We start from the raw sequence: 24,712 nt of genomic DNA, 5'->3' as shown, positions 1-24,712 counted from the left end.
GCACATGTGCTATATATTATACATACCATGTAGGTGCTATGTACAGCATGCATGATATAGTTTACTTATATTGAAAAGAACAAAGCTGACTGTGGATTAATTTACATATTTGTAACCATTCTGGGATAAGAAGTCTGTCCATAGAGTGTGATGTCACAGGTATTTGTTGCATGTCATACCTGCGGGGTACGCCCTAGAAAATGTTCGGCAAAGTGTCTATTCGCTGTAATAATCCAAGTTTAGGATGACCTGGGTGCAGATATCAGAGCATGCACAGCTGTCTCATTCCTGCCCCTGTGAAGAGCCAATCAGGCCCTCTCGAGTATTTCGTTTTTTTCATTATTGAAGGCTATGAATAGAGGCCAGTGGCAGGATCAGGGTTTATCAGCATGTCTTCATTCTTTGTTTTACCCTCTCATGACTATATGTGTGTGTTTGTGTCAGTGAGAAACAGAGGCAAAGTCAGAGTGCGAGAGGAAGACAAAGAGAGACTGGTCCTGGGTGGGATGCTCTGGGGCGGCTGCTCCCTCAGGCTTTATGGGTTTTGGCTTGCCTTAACAGCAAAGGTTCTCGCAGACCTCATGCTGTAAGTACACACAACATACAAAATCCGTGCAACACGCACTAACATACACCATACAACAAGAAAAAGCATACCCTATGCACACACTTGGAATATAAAATTTAGAAACAATGTTCATACGCAATAGTCCAATGTGATACAGAGAAACAACAATAGATCGCAAATTGTGAAGATGAATAAATATTTGTCAATAAAGAAGTCTTGTTCTCCTTGTTTTATTCAAACACAGCATGTGGACAACCAGCCGACACGTGTTTCATCGCGTCTTCGCGACTCTTCAGGGCTCCAATGGTTGTGTTTAGTCTTTACGGTCGCAATTCCGGTGATATTTCCGACCCGGAAGGGCCCAGGACCATTAAAAGTTTATTGCGAAGTAAAGTATAAATGCTTGCAAGCGAGTGCGCTTGTACTGGGTCGCCCGGGGGAAGGATATTAGTGTCAGTCACTTTTTATCTTTGCTTCTGGTATGTCGGAACCATAACGTGAAATTCTGTAGCCTCGTCCGGACTTGGTGTCTCAAGGGCGTTGTGGATTCTTTCCTTCTTCTCCCGGGTCTCCGTTGTTCGAAGTGCGAATAAAACAAGGAGAACAAGACTTCTTTATTGACAAATATTTATTCATCTTCACAATTTGCGATCTATTGTTGTTTCTCTGTATCACATTGGACTATTGCGTATGAACATTGTTTCTAAATTTTATATTCCAAGTGTGTGCATAGGGTATGCTTTTTCTTGTAACTTTGGAGTAGTATAGCTTGCTTGCTTCTCCTCAGAGTGGTTATATGGTTGTCCACTCACCCAGTTGCACCATATTTTACTTAGCTCTATAGTGCTACCATACTGGCAGTGCGCCCATTCTCTGACACCCTAAAAACCATACACCATACAACATACACATATCAACATGTGGAGAAGTGTGGCTCACTGGTTAGAGCAGGCAGACCCTGAAGCAGAGGTCAGACCCGGGACCAGGGTTCAATTCCTGACGCGGCAGGGTCTTGAGCTCAAATGTCCATGGGCTCGATAATTCTCGCTTCGGTGCCTGACCTAATCATGGGTTCACACTCTGCAACTCTGGGCATTAAGCTTGCTTAATCTCCACAACGGCCCCCCCTGCGGCGGGATGCCTGGCTTTCACCTTGGGGATGCCCTGTAGGGGCTATCTCACAGGGAAAAGCCAGGACGGGTTCCCAAGGCAAGCGCGGAGATACCCCTTCGGGGGTCGATTCAGGCGCTATATAAGAAACATAATAATAATAATAATAATAACATGTTCGGGGGGAGGAGCCAAGATGGCGACTTGAGCAGACGTGTAAGCTCCCGGCTCCACCAGCTCTCTTCCTCCGTGCTACTATCCTGATCCCTATCCTGGTGGTTTATGGCGGCGGAACGTCCGCTATGCGGTGCTGATCAGCAGCGTCGTTCCCAGGCTTCTCGACTCACCCGGCAGCCGGAGATAGCTGCGTAAAGACTTTTAGCCCTGGCCCCGTGCGGAGCTGCCGTCCGTCTCCGAGTCTGGGAGGCTTGGTGAGGGCCGGGGTTCCCGGGTGACACCGAGGACGTAAAGTTGGCACCATCCTCCCGGGACGGAACCCTGACTGCGCTGCCTGCCAAGAAATAAGACGAGCTGAGCCCTGAGCGTGATCGCCGTGTGGAGCTGCTCTCCAGGTACGGCGTCTTTGTCCGAGGCGGAGTGCGAGCGGAATAGATTGCACGGCCATGTTTGGCAAGCATCGGCTACATGCTTCTCTATCCTGGTGCTACGGCATGAAACTGTAGGGTTCTCAGTCTCGAGAGCCCGACCTGCATCATTTGTGTTGGCAGTGAGACTTTTCTTGTTGCCTATTCATGCCGCTCCCGCCTCGGCGGCTACTCCGTGGCCCTACCAACATGGCTCTATCTGGTGCCTTGGGGAACGTGAGAGAGTGCCCGTCCCTGTCTGCTGCCTGGGACACCCTGCTCGTTCTGGGAGACTGCTCACCGACGTTTCCCCCGGAGTTTGATGACGAGGGGATACAACTACGACTCTCTAACGGATCTATCCTGGCCGCCCTGTCTGACTTTCGCTCGAAAATGTACATGGATTTCCTGGTACTAATCGACTGCGTAGACAAAATGGTGCCTTATCTACGACAGGAGCGCGATGCTGGGAACCAGCTACCCTTGGAACTGTCTCCTTTAATCTTTGCTGAGGATACAATGTTTCGTTTTGCCCGCGGAGGTGATTTGACTGCTTCTGCCTCTACCTACGCTCAACACTGGCCGCCCGGTGGGCTCGCCTGCGATACTTTGTTTCCCCTGCCTCCGGGGTCTGCCGCATTGCTGCCTGAAACATTGTTATTGCCTAAAGACCGGGACATGCAGCCTCCGGCCCTGCCGATGGAGTTCCCCTCGCGTCCACCACCCGCTACGCTGAGGAGCCTGTACTTTCCGGATGGACTAGGGAGGCAACTCGTGAGGGACAAAGGACTGTATGGTGATACTCGACGGCCATTTTATGCTTCCACTTTACTCTCCTTCTCTATGCGGCCATGTTGTCTCTTGTTTTCAGAGGGGGCGGGCTTTCTCCAAGAATTCCATCTGGGGACGTATCCGAGATCGGGCCAGGGCTAGGTTGCTCTTCTGTGTTATCGGTTGATTGGCTGGTTGAGCTGAGACTATCGCTGTTTATGCAACTGTCCAAGTCACGCTTTGCGAATTGTCTTTCCCCAACTGTCTCTGCATTGCTATTCCCTTCTTTGCTGTCATGAACAGGGTGGGGGTCGTGATTTCGGCTGAAGGGCTGAGATCGTTTAGAGTTGCTTCTCCTCTCGTTATACTCTTCCTCTACTCTCTATTGCCATCTTGTCCCTTAGTCGTGAAGGGGATTGATATTTGACGAGGGGTTCGTCCCGGGGGGCATCTGGGATCGGGCTAGGGTTCGGCGGGCTTTTTGTTGTATTGCCGTCTCCCTTTCTTCTGTGGTTGTGACTTCTTACGGGGGATGGATAATCGGGACCACCCAAGATCGGGCCAGGGCTAGGTGATTTCCTTAGTTTTATAGACGCATTGACGGGCTGGGGTGAGGATGGGTCTGCCTTTTGTCTGATTTATCCGCAGATTTGTGAATGATTTCCCCACCTGCAGTTCTATTTGGAACCACGGTTTTGCTGATGATACTTTTGGTGGGGGATGCTTACAGGGCTGGTGGGGACCGGGAGTATGTTGAATTTTCCTCCTCCCACCTCTTCTGAGAGTTGGGGAGTGGGATGTCTCTTCTCACTCTCTGTATTCTCTTTCCCACTTGGGGGTTCTCTTGGGGCGACAGGCATGCCTATGGGGGGGGGGGGTGGGCCGTGGCCTTCCGCTGGTATGCAGGGTGGGGGGATGGGATGTGTTTTATGTTTCTCTTTGTTTCTATGGCCCTCTTTCTCTTTCTCTTTTTCTTTCCTTCTGTTTCTCTTTTTTTTTTCTCTCTGTTTCCTCGCTTCCTTTGGGGTCGGGGTTCAGTGTTCCTCGAATGATGATAGCTATCCTGTTCATTTATTGGCCTCTACTCTTTCTGTACTGCTATAATTTGTACTCGACAAAATCATAAAATTAAACCTTTCTCTATCCTCTTATTATGGTTCGCGGCTCCACACGATACTCCTTACTTAGAGACGGCTTTAAAGGCGTTCTGTCCTATTAGCTCCTTTTTATCCTTTTTCCATGTGTCATAGCGGCCGGCCCTGCAGGGTTGTAGGCAGACGCTGTGTATTGTGCATTTTACAAATAAAGGTTTAAAAAAAAAAAAAAAAAAAAAAAAATAATAACATGTTCAGTGCTTAATTTGTAACAAAGCAAGTGCCAGGGCTCTACTCAGGATGACACTACAGCTAGCACTACCCACTGCCCCTGTCAGCGCTGCCAATGACAGAACCAGCACAACTACTAATGGCGCACTCCTACACGTATGACAACTTACAATATTCCAGGCCACCCAAAGCTATAGGAATGCCGTAGGTGGCTGGTAGTATTCATTTGATTACATTAGGAAACACTGTGGTTGTGCTCATCTCAAAATTAGGCAGACAGGGCCTCCACGTGGCAGATTGCCATTAGTATCAGTGTTCGGAATTAAGTGCCAGTGCCGAGCACCGGAAACCACCAGCTCAAATTAAGCACTATATGTAATTAAGAAGAAATAGCGGCTTTTGGTCCGCCCCCATCAGCCAGTAGTTGCTTTTTACAAGGTCCAATCCATCATAGACTTTAAGAGCTGTTTCAGGACCCCTGCTGAGACAGGATTAGACTATCCAGGAAAACTGAATCTCTACAGGGACAAGATAATTCAGGAAGAGGGGTTTGGCATACACAAGGGAGCACCTGCAAGCTTGGAAGGAGAAGTAAGGACAGAAGTTGGGGAGCAGGTTGAAATGGGCTGAGGTTAGGGTACTGAACATGTACTGGTTATTGACTGCAAAGACAAAACTAGAAAGACAAGGCAAAAACTGTACAACATACAATTGGAAGGCAATAAGAAAATATGAAGCAGAGGAACAATAGGCAAACTGCCAGAAGTAATAGTCTGTACGCTCCGTGGTAGGTGAGTTGTGAAAGATACTCAGCTCTTGTGGACGAAAAGTGCTGGGTGAGCCTCTGTGCAAGAGACACCGAGCCTCTGAACTCACTGGCACCTTCAGTAGAAATAAGGTTTCAACATAAACTCGAGTGAAGCCAAGTGAAACAGAAACAGGGCTCAGGAAAAGGCAGGACCAGATTCTAAGAAGCATGAACCCAACTAAACAGGAAGCATGTAGAAATATTTAAGTTCAAGATACATAATCTACACACAAATAAGGACAGCAAAGAAGGACACAGAACTAGGCTAGGAAAACACTGTAATACAAAGCTAGCAATCTGCACACAAAAACAGGACTGGAAGTAAGCACACCAAACTAGGAACACGGAAAAACAAGACAATTAATCTGCATACAATCAAGGGGGTGGCTAGAGGTATGCAGACTGAATTTGGAAAACTGGGATACAACGAAGAAGGAGGGGCTGTAACTACAAGAAAAAGAAAGGAGAAACTAAAGTAGCTTAATAAGTAATAAGAAAAATAGGTAACAAAAAAAGGACAAGGATATAGAAACTAGGAGCTAGTTTGACAACAAGCAGCAGGAACACAGGTTTGGACAGAATCTCAGCATAAAAGACGATTGCAAGAACGCTGAACACAAAGCAGACATAGCTGGAAACTCAAAGGAGGAGCATAGGCGCACCAAGAGTCTTAGGTGCAAAACATTAATGAGGTAATGTGAATTTAAAAATTGGAGGAATTACTAAACTATTGAGAATTTTTTCCTCCAAACCTGCTGGGCCTATAGTGGAGATTTATAAGGTGCAAGCCAGGGGTGCAACAATGTATGGGGCAGAATAAGAGATAGGTCTCAGACCCCTAACTTTCTGGCGCAGAATTTGTGTGACCCCCATAATTAGCAGTTTCTAGAGCAGAATTAAAAGCGATGTTGAGCTTTCCGCGAGCAGCAACAATCCCTTGGTTCAGCCTTATAAAAAAAGAATGTAGTAGGCTGGGAAAACCAAGCCTGTGGAGTAATCCAGAGGAAGCGTGTTTTGTAATCTCACGTTCCGAAGTGGTAAAAGCCTGACGAATGAGCAAGCTAGCAGAGGTGCAAGGGAGCTCGTCCATAGGACACTTGACGGTCAAATCTTTATCCTTGAAAGACGAATATTTATTTGAGCCTTTTTTAGATGACATTTGTCCATTTCTGGCAAGAAAATTATATGTCCAGGTCAGATTGAGCACCTTGCCGCTCTGTTTTTTTTCCTGGAATTGGTAAAACACGGTCCTGCGAGAGTGCCCAGCCTGTAAGTGGGAGGAAGAGTCAGAGATTCATGTCCTCTTTTTCTGCCCTGCCTATAAACTAGCAAGGAAGCGCTGGCTTGTCCCATTGTCTAGGAATTTAGGGTTTGTATATTGTATATTGTATAGAGGCATTTAGAGTTTGAAGAAAGACACCTGCAAGCCCATTGATTTTGCTGTATCTTTTTTTTTTACCTCAATGTGGCATAGGCGATGGATCTTTGTACATATGTCAGTCCAGCCATAAGCTCAGAAGAGTGCAACATAACTGTGTCGCAACCCCATTCGCACAGCATCAGAAACATGTGTTACCAAGTTTTCAATTGTAAATTCATTTTATTTCGAAGTTTTTCATAATTTATCCATCTTGACTTCATTAATCACGGCAAAAACTGTCCAAATGTCCATAAGCTTCACACAAAATAATTGTGCCCATCCAGGCCTCTTATTACATTGCGTCAGGACATTTAAAATTCATGTGTGGCAGCAAAAGAATTATTCCCAATGCATTTCGAGCACCTTTCTTGCTCTTCGTCAGGGGAAGCTGTTTTAATAAAATGAAACCCACGTTAGTCCTCCAGTTTTCTACTCCGACATATCTATCTGACCTTGCATGCTATAAACATAACCTGCATTCTCTACCCTTCTAAATAAATGAATAATTTACACACAAATTAACCCACAAGCAGCACATTGTACCTAATTCTTTATGGTTTTTTAAATTCTTTTTTAAAACCTTTTTATTGTTTTTAACTTTAAAGTCAGTCAAGTTTTTATTGTTGTAAATATGTACATTTCTTGGTCTTATATTGGTTACAATGCAACTATAATGAACCACCATTGTACGATTATCCTATGGATTTTTAATGTTGCTTAAGTTAACTGTATCCTTATTGCGTGTTTATCAAAAGGAGGGAAGAGGAATGATTGTCCTATCAGTTCCCCAGAACATATCACAAGTTAATCAACGCCAGCACAAGACGCGGAACCAGTTTCCCACGCGGCCTGGGACTAATTGTCCAAACCCTCTGAGGGAGTATAATCGATGCAAGTTCTAGGTTCGCAACATACTCACCCTAAATAGAGGTGGTGAATGCTGAACCACAGTGGGTAAGACTATTAAGTTTTTAGTTACCCATCTACTTCACAAATAGTGAAAGTATTTCATTTTATTTTTTGTTTGTGTGTTTTCATGTCCTGACGAAGGCTCCATAGACCTACGGGCCCAGTGAGCTGAAACATGTCGACGTATCCCATTAAAGTGATATGCTGAGGACCCTTAACTCAGTCCCTAGAGCATACTCATTTATTATTTTACTATAGTTGTCCCACAACGTTAATAAAGATCAGTTTGTTGATTGGAGACTATTTTTATCTTTCATGACAACTTACCAGTGGGTTTAAAAACTTTTTTTTCTCTGGATACTGCCACGATACACCAGAGATTGCCTCTGGCGAGGCTGGCAAAAGCACGAGTTGTCTAACCCTATGACTATTGCCACAACGCTAGTGTGGGGCGGAGAATAAGATAAACCGCTACTTCGATAAACACGGCGTTTATGAGGGTTTTACAATATATATTTCCTGGCAAAGTGGTTACAAGTGTCCTATCCATTTTTGATTAACTTGTGTATCCTTATTGCCACTATTGATGGGTCTTACTTGGTGCGGGAAGCACCGCTTACAGCGGATATATCGCATCGCGCTCACAGTGCATCGCTGCTGTTACATCGTGCACGACATCCCATCGCATGTCATCAGGACGCATGCAAGTGCATCGCATTTCCTTGTACATCGTTAACCATTACATCGGAATCCGGGCAGACACTTTTGCGAGCACACACTTTACAGCGCAAACAGATATGAAAATGCCGTAATTTAAAACAGATTTTTGCGAGCATTTGGTTTATTGAAACATTAAGTGTCTTGTTTATTTAAGAAGAGACTTTTGCCATTACATCGGAATCCGGGCATTTGTTTATTTAAGAGACTTTTGCAAGCAGAATCGCATTTTGTTTGGGGCATTTCTTTACCGGGCATTTGTTTATTTAAGAGACTTTTGCCAGCAGAATTTTAAGAGACTTTTGCGAGCAGAATCGCATTTTGTTTGGGGCATTTCTTTACCGGGCATTTGTTTATTTAAGAGACTTTTGCCAGCAGAATTTAAGTGTCTTGTTTATTTAAAATGAGACTTTTGCGAGCGCAATCGCATTTTGTTTATTGAAACATTAACAGATATGAAAAATACCGGCATACTTTACATTAAGTGGCTTGTTTATTTAAGACACTTTTGCGAGCACACACTTTACAGCGCAAACAGATATGAAAATGCCGTAATTTAAAACAGTAGGAGCCACATATGATTTTGCAATGTGCAACTGCAACACCATGTGGCAATTACAGCGTCAATAAATACAACAACATGTGGTCTGACGGATAGGTTGCCAGACTTTGGTGCTGTCAGACAAGGTTCGAGCCTCCACTCATAGCAAGATGATATACGAGCAGAATCGCCAGGTGCTATGTGAGTGGTGGTCAACAACCATTTTCTCAGCCTTGTACGTGATTGGGGCTAGTTTGGACACACAAGCGTGCATTCATATTTGAAATCCAAAGGATAGGATTTTCAGACTGCTGAGCCGTTATTTCAGATGCTTAGGCTTACAGCCAATCTCAATTTTATCGGTTTAACTTCTTAATAGTGGTGCTAGACTCAAAAGTTTGTTTCACATAGAAAAGTATGTAATACTATAAACTGCCCACTGCCATTTTTTTCACCCTTTGTCTTCGCTCAGCTGTGTCTTTTTAGCGGTTCTCATCTGGAAGAAGCATCCTTTCAACACATTAATCATGTCAATTGAAATGCTTAGTCATAATATGCGCTCAGAATCATCACCCCAAGGTTCCTTGATGATTTATTGAGATTACGAAGTTGCCACAGGGTGGACAAGAGTAGTTTGACCCTTACATTTGGTGATTGCGCTCTCACGCATTAGAAGGTCCTCTTAGTGCAGGAAACATTCTGTCACCAAAGTCACAGATCTAAAGGCACCCATTTGAGGCTCTTAAGGTGCTTTGTAATTTAGTTTACAATTTAATGTTGTGAAGTATGAGGAAGGCACTATCATCACAGTACCGTACAAAGAAGAGGCACAGAAATAATTGCACATAGCATGAATTTGGCTTGGATGACTAATAGATGGTTACATGCAGTTCTTCAACTCTGAAAGAATGCCTCACAAAAGTGGAAAAGAAACAGACAATACAATTCCCTTACAACCTGCAAACCTATGTAGAAGCTTGGCAAACACGGAAAGGTAAAATACCTACCTTTTATGTAGGCGTTGGCATACCAGTTGTAAAAAAAAACCAAATTAAATCTATCAGGAGGTGCCCGTGCTTTTAGAGCAAAACAAGTGGACTACTACAAATCCCTAAACCTCTCAAACACAAAATCTTGAAAGAGGCCTTCTCCAGAATGGCTGCAACATCATAGAACTCTTCACAACACTTTTCAGGAAAGCACCTCTAATCAACAATTTCAAATAGGAGCTCCAAATTTGTCTAACAAAGAAGTTCACGTTCTCCCTGCCATGATATTAGCGGATCGATCCCAAGGATACTGATACTGCACTCTACAGTCCGACCAACGCCACCCCACGAACACCAGCCCTTTTCTTAACATGCCCCCCCCACACCCCTAAATACCTCCCCCAGTTCTCCATTACATATCATCACCCCCTAAAAAGTGCAGAACCAGTTTGAGGGATTATCGCTGAGTTGTTGTTTGCTGGTTATTGTTACTCGCTCGGCACCATTACTGCGTCTCAACACTCTTGCTGAAATTGCTGTGATGTACCTGTATCTGTGCGACACAATGAGCTTCTCGAAAAATGTCAATTTAGTTAAAAAAAAAAAATGAAATACCTCCAGCACTACATACATTGTTACGTCTTTAATACCGCTGGATGCACTGAAAGCCAAGGAAGGAATGATACAAAGAGACAGATGATCAGAATGGCCTGATGGAAAGAAAAGGGAATTCGAAGCAATAAAAGAGGTTAAGCCACATTTGGACTATTGAGTGGTATAAGGTGTTGTGAAACATCGCGTTGTCATGTCGCGCGATGTTATGTCGCCGATGTGACACGCGATCCTGTTCCACGGCCGCATTTGCGGCGCAACGTCGTGCGATGACAAAATGGCCCATGTAAGTACCATTGCGATGTATTGTCCGCGATGCGAACGCCCGCGAGGACGTTGCACGCGATGGATCGTCATACAACCACTTGGTGCTTGCTTTCTTTAAGTTATTGCATCTTGTCTTGCACTCACCTCGCACATGTATTTCAACAAGCTTATTGGGCTTAGTTATGTGTTAGTGTAGATCCTTCTTTTCTTTGTGTAATACAAAAGTGATGTAACTGCATTTCTGCAAAGAGGACTGGGTATTATTTTAACAATTTCAAACTGTAATGAACTGTAATGCACTGTGTGCTCTTAGTATACTTTTATAGTCGCACAGACCAAAATAAAGTTTTACTGAACTGAATTTAAAAAACACATCTTTTAGTGAAGTTGATTTTTAAATTGCAGATCTGAAAATACCACTTTTGAAAGTTGGCATTTTCTCACTTGATCCCTTCTGTGCCTCTGCCTGTCCCTAGAATATACTTCCGGGTTGGATGACAGTTGGGCCTTGTGAATTCACACTAGACAGTCATACACTGCGCCTTGAGACCCTCACGCAGTGCCTTGAGACCCTGACGGGTGAGTAGCGCACTTACAAATCTGTGATTGATTGATTGATTGACACACAAAGGGAGCTGAGGTGTGCCCTGCATATCCTGATGGCCTATCACCAAGCTGATGGGACTTACTGAACTAGAGTGGTGGGAGGAGTTGACATTTTCACCTGAATAGGGCTGTGCCTGTACCCAAACAAAGAGCTGGGTACCCCCTGTAGTGTATCTGGAGCCTGGGCCAGGAAGGACAGGGTCTTGTACACTACAAATACCTTTCTTTTGAAGTCTCCTTACTTCAAAGGCTAAAATGAGTATAAGTACTGGACCTCTGCCACCATATACAAGGAACAGTTCTGTTCAGAGGCCATTCTGCAGGAAGAAGAGCCGCTGCCTGCATCAAAGCCATGTGCACTGCTTACTGAGTGTGCAAAGCAACAACCTCAACTTCAACCCAGCCCAACTTTGCCGCAGAGACTCCAAAGAATCACCGCAGCGTGAGTCTCAACAACGTGCCCCGACCTCCCTTATGCACCATCTCGACTCTGACCAGCCCTGGCCTTGTGTGAATCTTGATCGATGCATCACCAACTGTCCAGCAGTTCAACTTCAACGCTGCGTAATGTTATGTTATGTTATGTTATGTTATTTATTTTTTTGTATAGCGCAACGGTTACTCAAAAAGAGAATCCCGGCGCTTTAGGTAAGGTGAACAGGTTTCAAGAATAACACAACACAGATAAAAACAGTTAAGAAGTCAACAAAAGAAACGGGGCTACAGGCAGACCTATTGAGAAAACAGCCAGGTTTTGAGGCCTTTTCTAAAATCAAGAAGAGTAGTCGCCCCCCGCAAAGGGAGCGGTAATGAATTCCACATCTGTGGGGCCAGCAGACTGAAGGAGCGGCCCCCTAGGCGAGCCCTCTTCACGTGCGGAACAGCCGCAAGAAGTAGAGATTCCGACCTCAACGAGCGAGTAGGGTGGTAAAAAGTGAGTCTCTTTTGAAGATGTTTAGCTCCCACAGCATGGAGAGCTTTATAGGCCAAGGTCAGAGCCTTAAAGGCAATCCGTTTGCGGATGGGTAGCCAGTGTAGCGTCACCAACAACCCAGAGGCGCTGGTGCGTCTACTTAGGCCAAAGATGGCCCTGGCCGCCGCTTCTGTGCAACTTGAAGCCTCTGCAGCAAATACTCTGGCAGGCCCAGGTACAGACTGTTGGCATATTCCAACCTGGAGCCTATCAGGGCCTGCACCGTCAGCCTCTTGTGCTCCTCGGACAAGAGAGGCAGAAACTTCCGCAACATTTTTAGCAGGCCGAAACAGGTGCCGGTTACCCCCAGGATCTGGGCTTTCATCGTCAGCCCCTTGTCCATCTTAACCCCCAAGTTTTTAGCCATGGGAGAAGAGCCGGATGGAGGGAACATGTCGATGGGCCACCAGGCCTGCCAGCTGGGCTCCGTATCGCACCCGAAGAAGAGTACCTCCGATTTATCAGAATTGCACTTGAGGCTGTGCAGTTGGAACCATGCGAACACAGCCCCAAGGCAATTCTGGATACTCTCCCCGTCAAAGTCAGCACCCCTCTCACATGAGAAGAGGAGCTGGGTGTCGTCGGCATACGACACGATCCGGGCACCAAAAGACTCCGCCACCGCCGCCAAATGGGTCATATAGATATTAAATAGGGTCGGGCTCAATATAGAGCCCTGAGGGACCCCGACTCCCAAAGGCGGCATTACAGCGGTGTCAGATGATGTCCAGATCGTTTGCCGGCGGCCGGCCAAGAAGGAAGAAAACCATTTGAGCACCGTCCCCCGCAGGCCAATCTCAAAGAGTCTTGCGAGCAGGCCCTCATGGGGGACACCGTCCCCCCTCATGGGGGACGGTGTCAAAAGCCGCCGACAGGTCCAACAACACCAGCATGACTTTGCCCCCGGAATCCAGCACCCCTTTAATGGTTTCCGAAACCTCAAGGAGCGCGGTCTCGGTGCTGCGGTTTGAGCGGAAGCCTGAATCAATGCTCCACACTCTTAACATCGATGCATCATCAACGCTGCGTTATCTTCAGGAACTGAGGCCTCGCGCCAGCAACCAACGCATCACTTCCTCTGTGCAAAGCATCGTCCCGGAGTGGCAAAGCTACAACAACCTTGCTCGCCTTAGGGAACTGATGCATCACCTGCATCAGCGACGCCTCACCACCTCTGCGTGAAGCATCATGTTTGGTTTTCGATCCATCCAAGGTACTGAAAGTAGGTCAGCATGACTCCTCCATCGCAGCCAGAAATAACTTTTTGATTTGTTTTGGTCAAGCACGACCAGATAGCCCCGTTTGGAGCTATAGACTTCGAAGAACTGCATTTTTATTTTAATCTTTGAAATTTCATATCTAGTCTTGTGTATGTTGGATTCTTGTTGTTTTGGTCTTGTTTTACTCAGAAAAATACTGGTTACTTTTCCGAACTGGTGTGGAGTACTTTTGTGGTGTTTTTCCTGTGTTAGTGTGTGTGTGTGTGTGTACTTGTTTAGCCTGACTGCTCTGAGCAAAGCTACCAGAGGGTGAGCACAGGTAAACATAGTGTGTGCTACACTTACCCTGACTAGGATTGTGGGTTCCTACTAGGAGAGGGTGCATATCTCTGCCAAACATAGACCCCATATCTAGAAATCATGGAGAAGGCCGGCAATAGACATGAATTTAGGAGGATGCAGCTAAAGTCTAGCAGCTCCATTTTGCACCATCTGACTCCACTTGAGCAAGACCTTTGGGACGCCTAGGTAAAGAATATTACCGTACTCCAGCCTGAAAATAATAAAGGCCTGAATCACTGTTCTTAGGCTGAAATAGGAAGACATCCAAGAATTTTCCTTGGCCATCTTAGATTTCCAAAACAGATGGATGCAACCTTGGTGATCTCATGGCTCATAGGCAGCTTGTTGTCATGCCAAAAGCCAATGTTCTTTTTTTTAAATATAATTTTTATTAGCATTTCAGTGAAAAATACATCATGCATTGTACAACAAACTGTAGCTGTTGGTGCAAGCGTACCTAGTTCGTATATTTTGCTAATCATTCTACTCTCACCCCTCTCCCTTCCTTCCCACCTGCTCAGGTCCCTGATGAGTGAGTCACCGCCTTCATGTGTCCTAGTTCCAATACCATAAAGCGGACTTAGCAGGATTGGTTCATCCTATAGCCTATGGAGGTGGTGTCAGCAATTCGGTGAGCATCGCTGCCTAGGCTCCCATATCCTCCTCTAGCCTCTCGTCACTTCTTGTTATTTTCATTTGACACCCCTCCACATTAATCTATTCTGCCATGTCTTTCAGCCAGTCGTCTATTTTCGGGCTTCTGGGAGACAACCACCCAATAACGATTCTAAAAGCCAATATTCTTGACAACGAGTACTGGAGTTGGAGATGCACCCAGAGCCTCAGGCCAAAGATGGGGTCTCCAAACGTGGCTGCCCACCAACAGAATCTCAGGCTTATCCCCATTGAAATTGTGGGAGTTAACGTTCATCCAAGTTGAAACTTGGGTGACAGGGAGACCACAATGTGGGTGTTGTCAGCAAATGAAAAAAGCGATAGACCGCAACTTTCCACAATATCCACAACAGGGCCGGACTGACTACCGGGCAGTTTGGAATGCTGCTGAGCTGGGGGCTGATTTCACTGTGGTGGGGGCTGATTTCGTTCATGGAGACCTGTTTGTGCTTCGAAATAATGAAAGCAAAAAGAATTTTGTTTAGTACACGCAGGTCCCCATCAACAAACTCAGCCCCCAGCTCAGCAGCATTCCAAACTGCCCGGTAGCCTGTCCGGCCCTGATCCCCAAGTGGCCTTACATAAAGATTGAATAGGTTCTGGCTTAGGTTGGAGACCTGAAGCAACACAGATGATAATGGGTAATGCTTTGAGCGAGACTGTTGAGTGTGTACCTGGAAGACATGGTCTAGCAGGAAAGAATTTAGCCAAGTTAAGGCATTGCCCTGCACACCCATCTTCTCTAATGTTTGAAGAAGTATGTTATACTTAACCGTGTCAAACGCGGAAAAATGCTAAACGGGTCAAACAGGGATTGACTGTGCATCCTCAAGATTTTCACCTTTTAGGCTTCACATTTGAGGGGATGTGGTACGTCGACAAACTACAGTGTATACGTTTGCGAAATGCAAAGCTGCTTCTTTATCTTAAGTTAAATGATTTCAAAGTGTCCACATTATCAAGTCGACATCTCTTAACTACATACTGACTGCTTATTCGACTATTTTTGAGAGAGAAGGCACATCACTAAAACTAAACGAGTTACAACTCACCTGATCGGCTTTTGCTTCATCTGTACCCAGGTCCAGCAGTTAGACAGGAGATGGAACATAGTCCACTGGCCGGGACCACATAGGGTTGAGCCTGTTCTGTCTTTAAATCTGAAATATCAGAAATAAAATGAGTTGCATAAACAAGGAGGAAATTGCAGATGCACATGTCTTTACATCGGTGTTCTCGCCGATGTAAAGAACCGAGTGCAAAATGAATATTATACACAAGTCATGGGCCCAATTCATTAACCTATTTCCACACCTAAGTACAACACAGGCACACAGTTAGTAGCACTGGAGGGCAGCATTCCATTCCTCACTTACCGAATCAGAAATGCTAGGATTCCTCGCCAAATATGCATTATTTGAAGTTTAAAGTTCAACCCGAATAGTGACATTTTAAAAGTGAATCGATCTGCAAAGGAGGGTGGTGGGGTCAAGAGTGAAACATCTGAAAGAGATGAACTCCTATAACCTCAAAGAGTCGTGGGTATTCCAAATATTTTTGCAAGTCATTTTCCACTACAAAACAGCTGGACGCTTAGGGTCTGAGTTTGGCGGATGGCATGATCTGTCTTGAATATACTGCCCACCGTATTATTATTGCCATTGAATATAACACATTTGTAATACTGCGGACGAGTTAACCATTGAGAGCATGGGAAATGTTATATATTACCCTTCGTGTGAAGTCAGTTAACTAATAGCCACCACCACTGGTCTTATGAACCTTTGCTCACCGACGAATAGAGTTTAAAAGGAGCAATCGTTTACATCAATCCTTTAGTAGTGGCGATTCTTTTGACATTTGTAAAGTCAAAGAGATTTTTGTGAGTTTAAGATTTTAATTCTAATAAGTTCATTTTATATTATTCAGAAGGTAATAGCCTTCAGTAATTGTTATTAAACATTCAAATAATTCAATAGTTTATATTTCAAAACAAGATAAAACACAACATTTGTAAAGATTATAGTCAAAATAGAGATAATTCAACAAGCGTGTTCCAAAAAGGAATTTTCCTGCTCTAATTAGATTAAGAATGGAATAAAGAGTCATTTCAGAAACCCAATAAAAGAGTTCTGATGAGAGAATAAATGCAAAAGAATTGAAGACTTTGCAATTCAAAAAAAAGAAATTGTTGCGCTGGAAAGTATTCTCGGCTATAATTCGGCAGACATCTAATAAACAGGAATGGGGTCAAAATGTAATCTCTCATAAAGTGAGATCTGGTCTCAGGAAACCCAGGGAAGGATCTCCAGTATGCGACCATCAACTCCAGAAACACACTCTTATATATGCACAGTGAATTATTAATCAAAACAAGGATCACATTCTCTGTTCACAGCATCCAACAGGATTTCAATAAACTTCTGGGTGTAGGTAAACTCCCCAGTTTCTCAGGTCTTCATAATAGGCCAAAGATACATGCAAAGATCCTGTGCACACGTAAAGGTGATGGGTTCTTATGTAAGAACAAGAACTTATTGTTCGCTTAGACAAGAAAATAAATAGTTGAAATCCAGCGGAGTGTGGAAAGTGATTTATAGTTCTGTTTTGATCAGTACATTAAGAACAAAGTAAGCCAACACGTGTTTCGTCACATTGTGTGAAGATATGACCATAGGTACCCCCCATGTGCACCCTCCACCCCCAGAGTCCCTGGGGGCCAGCAACTGGCCCCCGCTGACTGTTCCTGCATGCCTTTCCGAAGCATGTTACCGCACACTAACAGACACCGCCACCATATTTACCCCTCCCATGCTCATGACGAGCTCAGCTCGTCTTGAACACACGGCCACCGTGGCTCATGACGAGCTCAGCTCGTCATGAGCCACAGTTGCTGGACCCCAGGGACTCTGGGGGGTGGGGGGTGCACATGGGGGGTACCTATGGTATCCCCCTGCAGTTCCATGCACAACATGGCAGGCACTGTGCCGTGCCTGCCATGTTGTGCATGGAAGTGCACAACATGCCTTCCTGGCATTGTGGCGGGCGGTGCTGATTGCACCGCCCGCCACAATGACAGGAATGCAGGATGTGCCCGCCACTGTGGCAGGGCGCATCCTAATTGCCCCCACCGGACCCCTGCCCTTATGGCAGGCGGTCCTGTTTCCCGATAGGATGGCGGGCGGACAAAGTCCGCCTGCCATCCTAATGACCCCCTAAAATGGCTTCCCGAAAATGACAGCATCTGCAGGGGAAAGAACAAACATTTTGTGCAAAACAACAGCTCCACGTGAAAAATAGGCCTTTTAATGCTAACATATAATACATTGTTAATATGGCATTGACAATTAAGTTAATTTAAATCAGCACAATATTATTTCTTTTACATGCTTTTAATGCCGAAGTGTGATTACCTACTGCCCAAATTATTTCTTTTATTCATAATACATGTGCTATTTAACATTGATGTTTGCACTTTTATTTAAATGCATTTTTGTTTGAAAAATGAAGAAATTTGCATCATCACCGCCATGTTTATCCCATCCCCTAAACTCTGAATTAGGCTCTTACGGCTAGATTCATCAACGGAAATTCGTCTCGCAAAGGGCCAGATTCTGAGAATCTGGACCTTTGCGAGCGCAATTTTTGCATTTGGGATTCATCAACCCAAATGCAAAATTCGCTATTATAGAATTCGCAAATTTGCGAGGAATTGCATTTAAGGAATCTCTATTTGAGATTCCTTAAATGCAATTCATGAAACATTTAAAAATTGCGAATTCGCAATTTTGGGCCGCTATTTACCGCAAAGTCAAACCTCGTGGTAAATAGCAGAAACTTAGAAAAATGCACTTAAGTGCATTTTTCTAAGTTGTATGTTACAGACACACATGTCCTTGGGACATGTGTGTGCGTAACACCAGCTTCAAATATCATTTCAGGGGTGCAACAGGGTGACAACCCTGCACCCTTGAAATCGCAAACGCAACATGCGAATCGCTAATAGCGATTCGCACATTGATATGTCTTCCCATTCATTCCTATGGGCCTTTAGGCCCATAGGAATGAATGGGGAGTTATTCCTTATTTGCGATTAGCAATTAGCTAATCGCAAATAAGGAAGCTGTAGAAATCGCAATAAATATTGCGATTTCTACATGAATCCCGTTTTGCGAGTCTGTAATAGCGATTCCTTAATAATCGCTAATACAGACTCGCAAAACATACCAATAATGAATCTATGTGCATGTCTTGTCAAAGTCAGTAAATCCATTTTAAAAGAAGAAAAAAGAAGCCCACAAAGTTGTGGGGATGTAGAAGAAGTGGCAAAATATGTTCCCCCTGTATCAACAAGAAAAGTGAATGAGTGCAAAAGCACATTTGAGTTATATTTATTCATGTAACAGTGTAGACTTGCTAAATTTCTAAATGTATGAATGCTCAAGCATGTGAGTACTCCTTGGATGCAGCCACAGCTGGCGTTTCCCAGGTCCACTCAATTCTTTGCGAGTCCCATGATTGCTGTACTATGTTCAAAATGTAGTGATAACACTAAAAGAGCAAGTTTCGGCAGGATCTTTGAGAAGCAGACCCTATGATTCAGAGATACTAATTAGATTTCAACATTGCTTTGTACGAGTTGATCAATGACAAGCCTAACCAAGAGCATATAGCAATGATAAAGAGTTGCCCTATGCCTAATAGATCGGATAGATCAGATGTAGCATCAGCCTAGGTAAAAGAGCAATGACTGTCCTTGCCATTCGAAGACTGAGATGGCGGATTGGCCCTGGACGACATCCATACCCAGGAGGTAAAATCACATTGGAGAACATCAGAACATGGGGGTTGTTTCCTTTTAGTGCGGACAGATTTCTCTGTCATCCTTTTACACTTTGAAGCCACAATTGGTGCTGCAGAGGTGACTTTTCTGGGCAACTGTATTGTGGGCAAATCATGACCAAGGATATCATTGGAAGTCCCACCAAAGATAAACTCCTTATTGGCGTCAACTACCAGAAGTGCAGACATTGATAGCTCTCAGGCTCTGGTCCTCCTCGACCTATCTGCGGCATTTGATACCGTAAACCACAAAACTCTGTTGAATCGTATAGCCGCAGCAGGTCTCAGGGGTCCAACTTTGGATTGGTTTAGATCATTTTTAGAGGGTCGTAAACAGTCTGTGTGGCTCTCCCCTTTTAAAAATAACATGGTAGAAGTGAGCTGTGGTGTCCCGCAGGGTTCCGCTCTCTCACCAATTCTTTCTAACATATATATACAGTCCTTGATCACTAACCTCCGGCAGATAGGGGTAAAGATCTTTAACTATGCTGATGACATGCAGCTAATTTTCCCCTTGGAGAATTCAGATGAATCCAAAGACTTTGTTAAGAACTCTATGCGGTACATAAAAAACTGGATGGACAATAACCAACTCAAACTTAATTCTGACAAGACTGAGATAATCATACCCAGAAATAAGGTCAGCTACTGGACTCCTTTCATTGGCCTCTGGAACTAGGGGTGGCTCCTCTCCCTAAACCTGTGACAAAGAGTTTAGGATTTCACATTGACTCAGATCTCTCAATGACTGCCCAGATCGGGTCAGTTACCTCCTCTTGCTTTGTCCAACTCCGCAAGCTGCGTAAGATCAGACCTTTTCTCAGCAAAGAGGCCTGTACTGAAGTAGTGATTGCTCTTATTTTATCAAAAATCGATTACGGTAATGTGCTCCATCTCGAACTTCCACAAAAGCAGAAACATCGTCTTCAGATGATTCAAAATTAAGTAGCCAGAATCATCCATCTTCAGGACAGACGATGTCATATTACCCCACTGTTAAAAGATCTCCACTGGCTTCCAGTGGAACAGAGAACCATGTTTAAAATGGGTTGTATTCTCTTTTGAGCTATTCAGGGAACAGGGCCGAATTTCATCTCTTAACAAATCAGCAAGTACTCTCCCCGCGTACTTTGAGATCAATGTACCTGAATCTTCTGGTGTTTCCCAGATTCAAGAGCAAACACCAGACCCCTGTCTCGGAGGAGTGAGGATTCCCACCTTGCTTTTTGCGGACGACACGCTCTTGATTTCAAAGACTCCGCAAGGCCTCCAGAAATTGTTAACCCGTTTCCAGAACTTCTGTGTTGCAAAGGGCTTAGTAATCAACGTGGATAAAACTAAGTTTCTAGTCCTAAACCCTCCAAGGAAACTGGGCCGCCCTCCGATTCTCAATTCTGTTGCCTTGGAGAAAGTATCCGAATTTGATTACCTTGGAATTCGGATCACGGATAGCATGAATTGGTCACCTCACATTACCAAGATGGTCCTGAACCATAAGAGAGTAGGAGGTGCCCTCCTGAGGGAATTCCGGGCATCACCGAGGAGGTCGCTTGCCCCAGTAATTGACATCTACAAGGCTAAGGTAGTAACATCAGCCTTGTATGGGACTGAACTGTGGGGGCATTGCTGTCTGGACTCCTTGGCAACAGCAGAGAGTAAGCTCCTGAAATCCTTAATCGCCATCCCTCCGAGCACACCAACAGTCCCTGTGCTGCTGGACACAGGATGTAAGAGTATTAAAGACCAAGCCCAGCTTCGCCCACTCCTCTTATGGACACGTATCTGGAGGGGTGAAGAGTTAAAATCGTATGCTGAAGGGTTGGCTGAGATAATGAGCCTGGGCGGTTGGGCAAAGATTAAGTGGTTGAGAGACACCAAAAAACTCTTGGAGGAACTTGGACTGGGGGACTGTTGGTTATCAAGATCGGCTCCACCAAAAGAGGTTCTGAAAAGACTATACTGGAATTGGGTCGCGGATCAGTTAGTTACAAACTCTGGACATTGTAAATCTACAGTTGCCTTTTTAACAGTAAAGGATGTAGTAGTTTACGAGCCTTATCTGGACCTAATTACCCTTCCAGTTGATTGAGCATTGTATTTTACATTTAGAGTGGGCTCCCTTCCAGTTGGGGCTCTGGTGTCAAAGTGGAAATCAGGTGCTCACATGTCCCCGTTCTGTGCATGTTGTTCCACTAATATAGAGTCCATTACGCACATCCTGTTCGAATGTCCGGACTATGCTAAACCCAGGAGTTGTTGGCTTAAACCCCTGTGTCGCAATATGGGCACGCGTAGTTACCTAGTAGCCCTGCGCATCTTAATGACGGACACTTCCCCCCCCATTGTTTGTGGTGTAGCCAAATTTTTAAAACAGTTTTGGTTGATCCGATGCAAGAGATTGTCAATAGCGGTTTAATTCATTTTTAGCTAATTTAATTTGGCATTACATGTCCTTTTATCCTTTTAAATATGTACATTTAAATATTGCTATTTAATTAATGCTTTTTCTAGTTTTGTATATTGCTGTATTTTGTGTACGCTTATAAGATATCTTGCATATCGAATAAAAGCTTCAACCGAACCAAGAGCAAACACATTGGCGGGATCCGCTTCACCTTCTTGGGACCAAGGTTCTGAAATTCTTTGCCCATATCATTGAAGCTTGAGGTGGTTTACATGCATTTCAGAAAGCAGCTCAAAACTTGGCTGTTTACTTTGGCCTATAATTAATGGCTTCTTTGCCTGGCAGTTCTCTGTTCGGAACCTCAGCGCCAAGAAACCTACTGCTGTACGTGCGCTATAATAAATACCCAAATGACATAACATAACATAACAGAAGTGAGTAAAGAAGCGCCTCCACCATGACTCAATGTAACCCCTTACTTTTACACCCTTAGCTATTTCCCCTTACCCCTTACCTTTAAGCCTTTTCTCTTGAGCCCTTACTCATTATCCATAAAGCTTCGCCGTTAAGTTTAGAACCTTAATCTCTTACCCCTTTGCCTCTTTGCACATCATCACTACCCCACGCTTGTTTATGGAACCCCCGTGTGCAAAGTGGCCTGGTAACCAATATTCTTCTCGGAACCAGTTAGGACATTATTGAAGTTTATAAAATGTATTTCTATTGCCTTTTTATATTCATTGATTCTTATTTTGATAGGGCATGTCTCTCATTCCAAAATTAGGAATCTTGAGGTGATTTCCCAAACTTCCCACAACAAGATCATTAGTGTTTACGTTTAAAAGTAAAAATACGTGTAGAAAATGCTTCACAAATGTTTGTGAAAACCAGAAAAGGTACAACCTTGGGGGTCTTCATCTCATTTGTGTTTCAGTGCCTACACCTCTGACACACGTGCATATTTATAAGGGGGTATCACCACAGTGATGTTCTGGTGGCAATATCCCAATCTCCTTATTTACAAACGGTGTTAAGCCACTTACCATGACTTAACACCACCTTGTAAATAAGGCCCCTTTTCATGCTTCACTTAGTGTAAAAGGAGCGTGCAATTGGTGTTGCAGTGGGCATTGTGCCACAACACCCATTGCTTTTTGGCGCTGCCGCATATTTACAAGGATAGGGCAGCTCCAAAAATGAAGACCAGGAAAACTAGGTCTTAGAATGGCGATACGAGGAGAAAGTATTAATTTCTAAACGCATTTTGATCTGTCTAGGTGTACTTCATTCTGCACACACATACAAACAGCAAACCGCCTTTCAAGATTGTTTATGTGCAGGAAGGTGTCCCTTCCTGCACATAAACAATCGCCCCTGCAGCACAGGCACCCTTGCAACATGGTGCTGTGGTGCCTGCGATTTTTTCAGTGCCAGCGCTAGGGGAAATGCAGGGGTGCACCGTATTTTTGTAAATATGGCGCATCCCTGCATTTAAAAAATTTCCGAGTGTGGCGATACAAATTTTGGCGTAAAACCTGGCCCCGGCATTTTATTGTAAATATCCCCCACTGTGTCACATCAACTCATCCATGGTGAACATAAGACTGACTGTAGAAGTTATGCAAACTGCACTTCACGTTTCTGTATTTGTGAATCACTGATAGGGATTGTATGCAAAAGTCATGTTTCAATGGTGTGTTTAACCTTACTTTATACTCAGAAATAACTTTCTGAATCGAGTCCTACATCTGGAGCCTTATGACAGAACGTGTTACTTCCATACTGCTTGCTTTTGTCCATCAGGATTGTAAACTGGGAGCAACCGAAAGGTAAATATTTAAAAAGCTCCTGGGTACAGCAAGAAGCAATTAAATCACTCCTATAAATGAGTAACTATTTTGGCAATGTACGTTCTGCAGGGACCTGCAGGGACATTAAGAGATTTAATAATAGCTTGTACCAGTTCATAAACTGTGACAGAATTTATATATTTTTTAAAAGGACTCTGTTGGAGACCACTTGAGCTCCTCCTCTGGACAAGGAAAACATGGATCTCCTGACATTCCTTCCAGGAGGTTAAGGAGGGGAGATGGCATTTGTTCAGTTGTGCTTTGTGCCTTTGTTGACTATACATCGTTATAAATCTTAAACGTTGGTTTTGTTCAATTGTTTACATTTTTTCTTTGGCAAACAGTAAGGGCACACATGGAAACAATTTGACAAACAGTAAGGGCACAAATGGGAACAAGAGGCCACGGTGTTCTTCACAACATGAGATGCAGTAAATCTTTATTTTCATGTTGTGAACAAAAGCAGCAACAACAGTCATACAAAAAAAGTGTGACGTGTGCTACGGTGGGAGAAACTGGGCGGAAATCAGTGTGAGTAAAATCTGTCCCTCCGCATCACCCCTGATTTCGTTCAGGTTTGTCTGCATTTGTAACTCAGGTGGGAGCGGCTCACTGCATCCAGGTCCTTTCATGCCGGATGTCGGTTCTGCTAGTGTTGTCCATGGCATGTGTGCCATTGAGTTGGTGTTTGATGTATCTACCTTCTGGTTCTAAGAGATGCATCAACATTATTGTAATACAACTTTGACATATTTTCATTGATCTCCATCCATGTTGTCTGTTTCTTGGAAAGGGGCGTTTTTACACCAGCAACACTCTCACGTAACCTTCTTTTATGTTTACTTTTTCCCTTGTTTTCAGTTTTTACCTAGAACACACGCATCTTGATCCTTCAGCTTTTTTATTATCACTTCAGTCTCTCTATCTCTCTGGGCCTCTCTATGGATAACATCTTTGTGGCACATTGTACCAGTGTCTGTGCTTGAAAACACCACATGTCAAAAATAAAAATCAATGTTTTCCTACTGATGCTACAGTTGCTATACTGCACACGTGCCACGTGGAAGCACAGCTTGCGCCCTCTCTTTTTGATTCTCAAGGGCACTTATGCATTACAGAAGGGGCTGCAGATAATTGCCTTGCCCCTACTCTAATACAGATCACATGGGTGCATATGTT

The 24,712-nt window shown here is 44.2% G+C and overlaps 1 protein-coding gene across 3 annotated transcripts in view; it reads right to left on the bottom strand.

Annotated features, from left to right (window-relative positions):
- Positions 1-24,712, bottom strand: part of ARL13A (ARF like GTPase 13A) — a 260,804-nt gene that overhangs the window by 166,342 nt on the left and 69,750 nt on the right. For all 3 annotated transcript variants that reach the window (XM_086966790.1, XM_086966792.1, XM_086966793.1), the window contains exon 2: positions 15,490-15,597. In XM_086966790.1, coding sequence (XP_086822916.1) covers positions 15,490-15,597 — 108 coding nt within the window. The remainder of the gene's footprint in view (positions 1-15,489; positions 15,598-24,712) is intronic.

This window comes from Lissotriton vulgaris, chromosome 4_1 (assembly GCF_964263255.1).
Source record: "Lissotriton vulgaris chromosome 4_1, aLisVul1.2, whole genome shotgun sequence".
Lineage (NCBI taxonomy): Eukaryota > Metazoa > Chordata > Amphibia > Caudata > Salamandridae > Lissotriton > Lissotriton vulgaris.
This window is presented reverse-complemented; position numbering and strand designations above follow the sequence as displayed.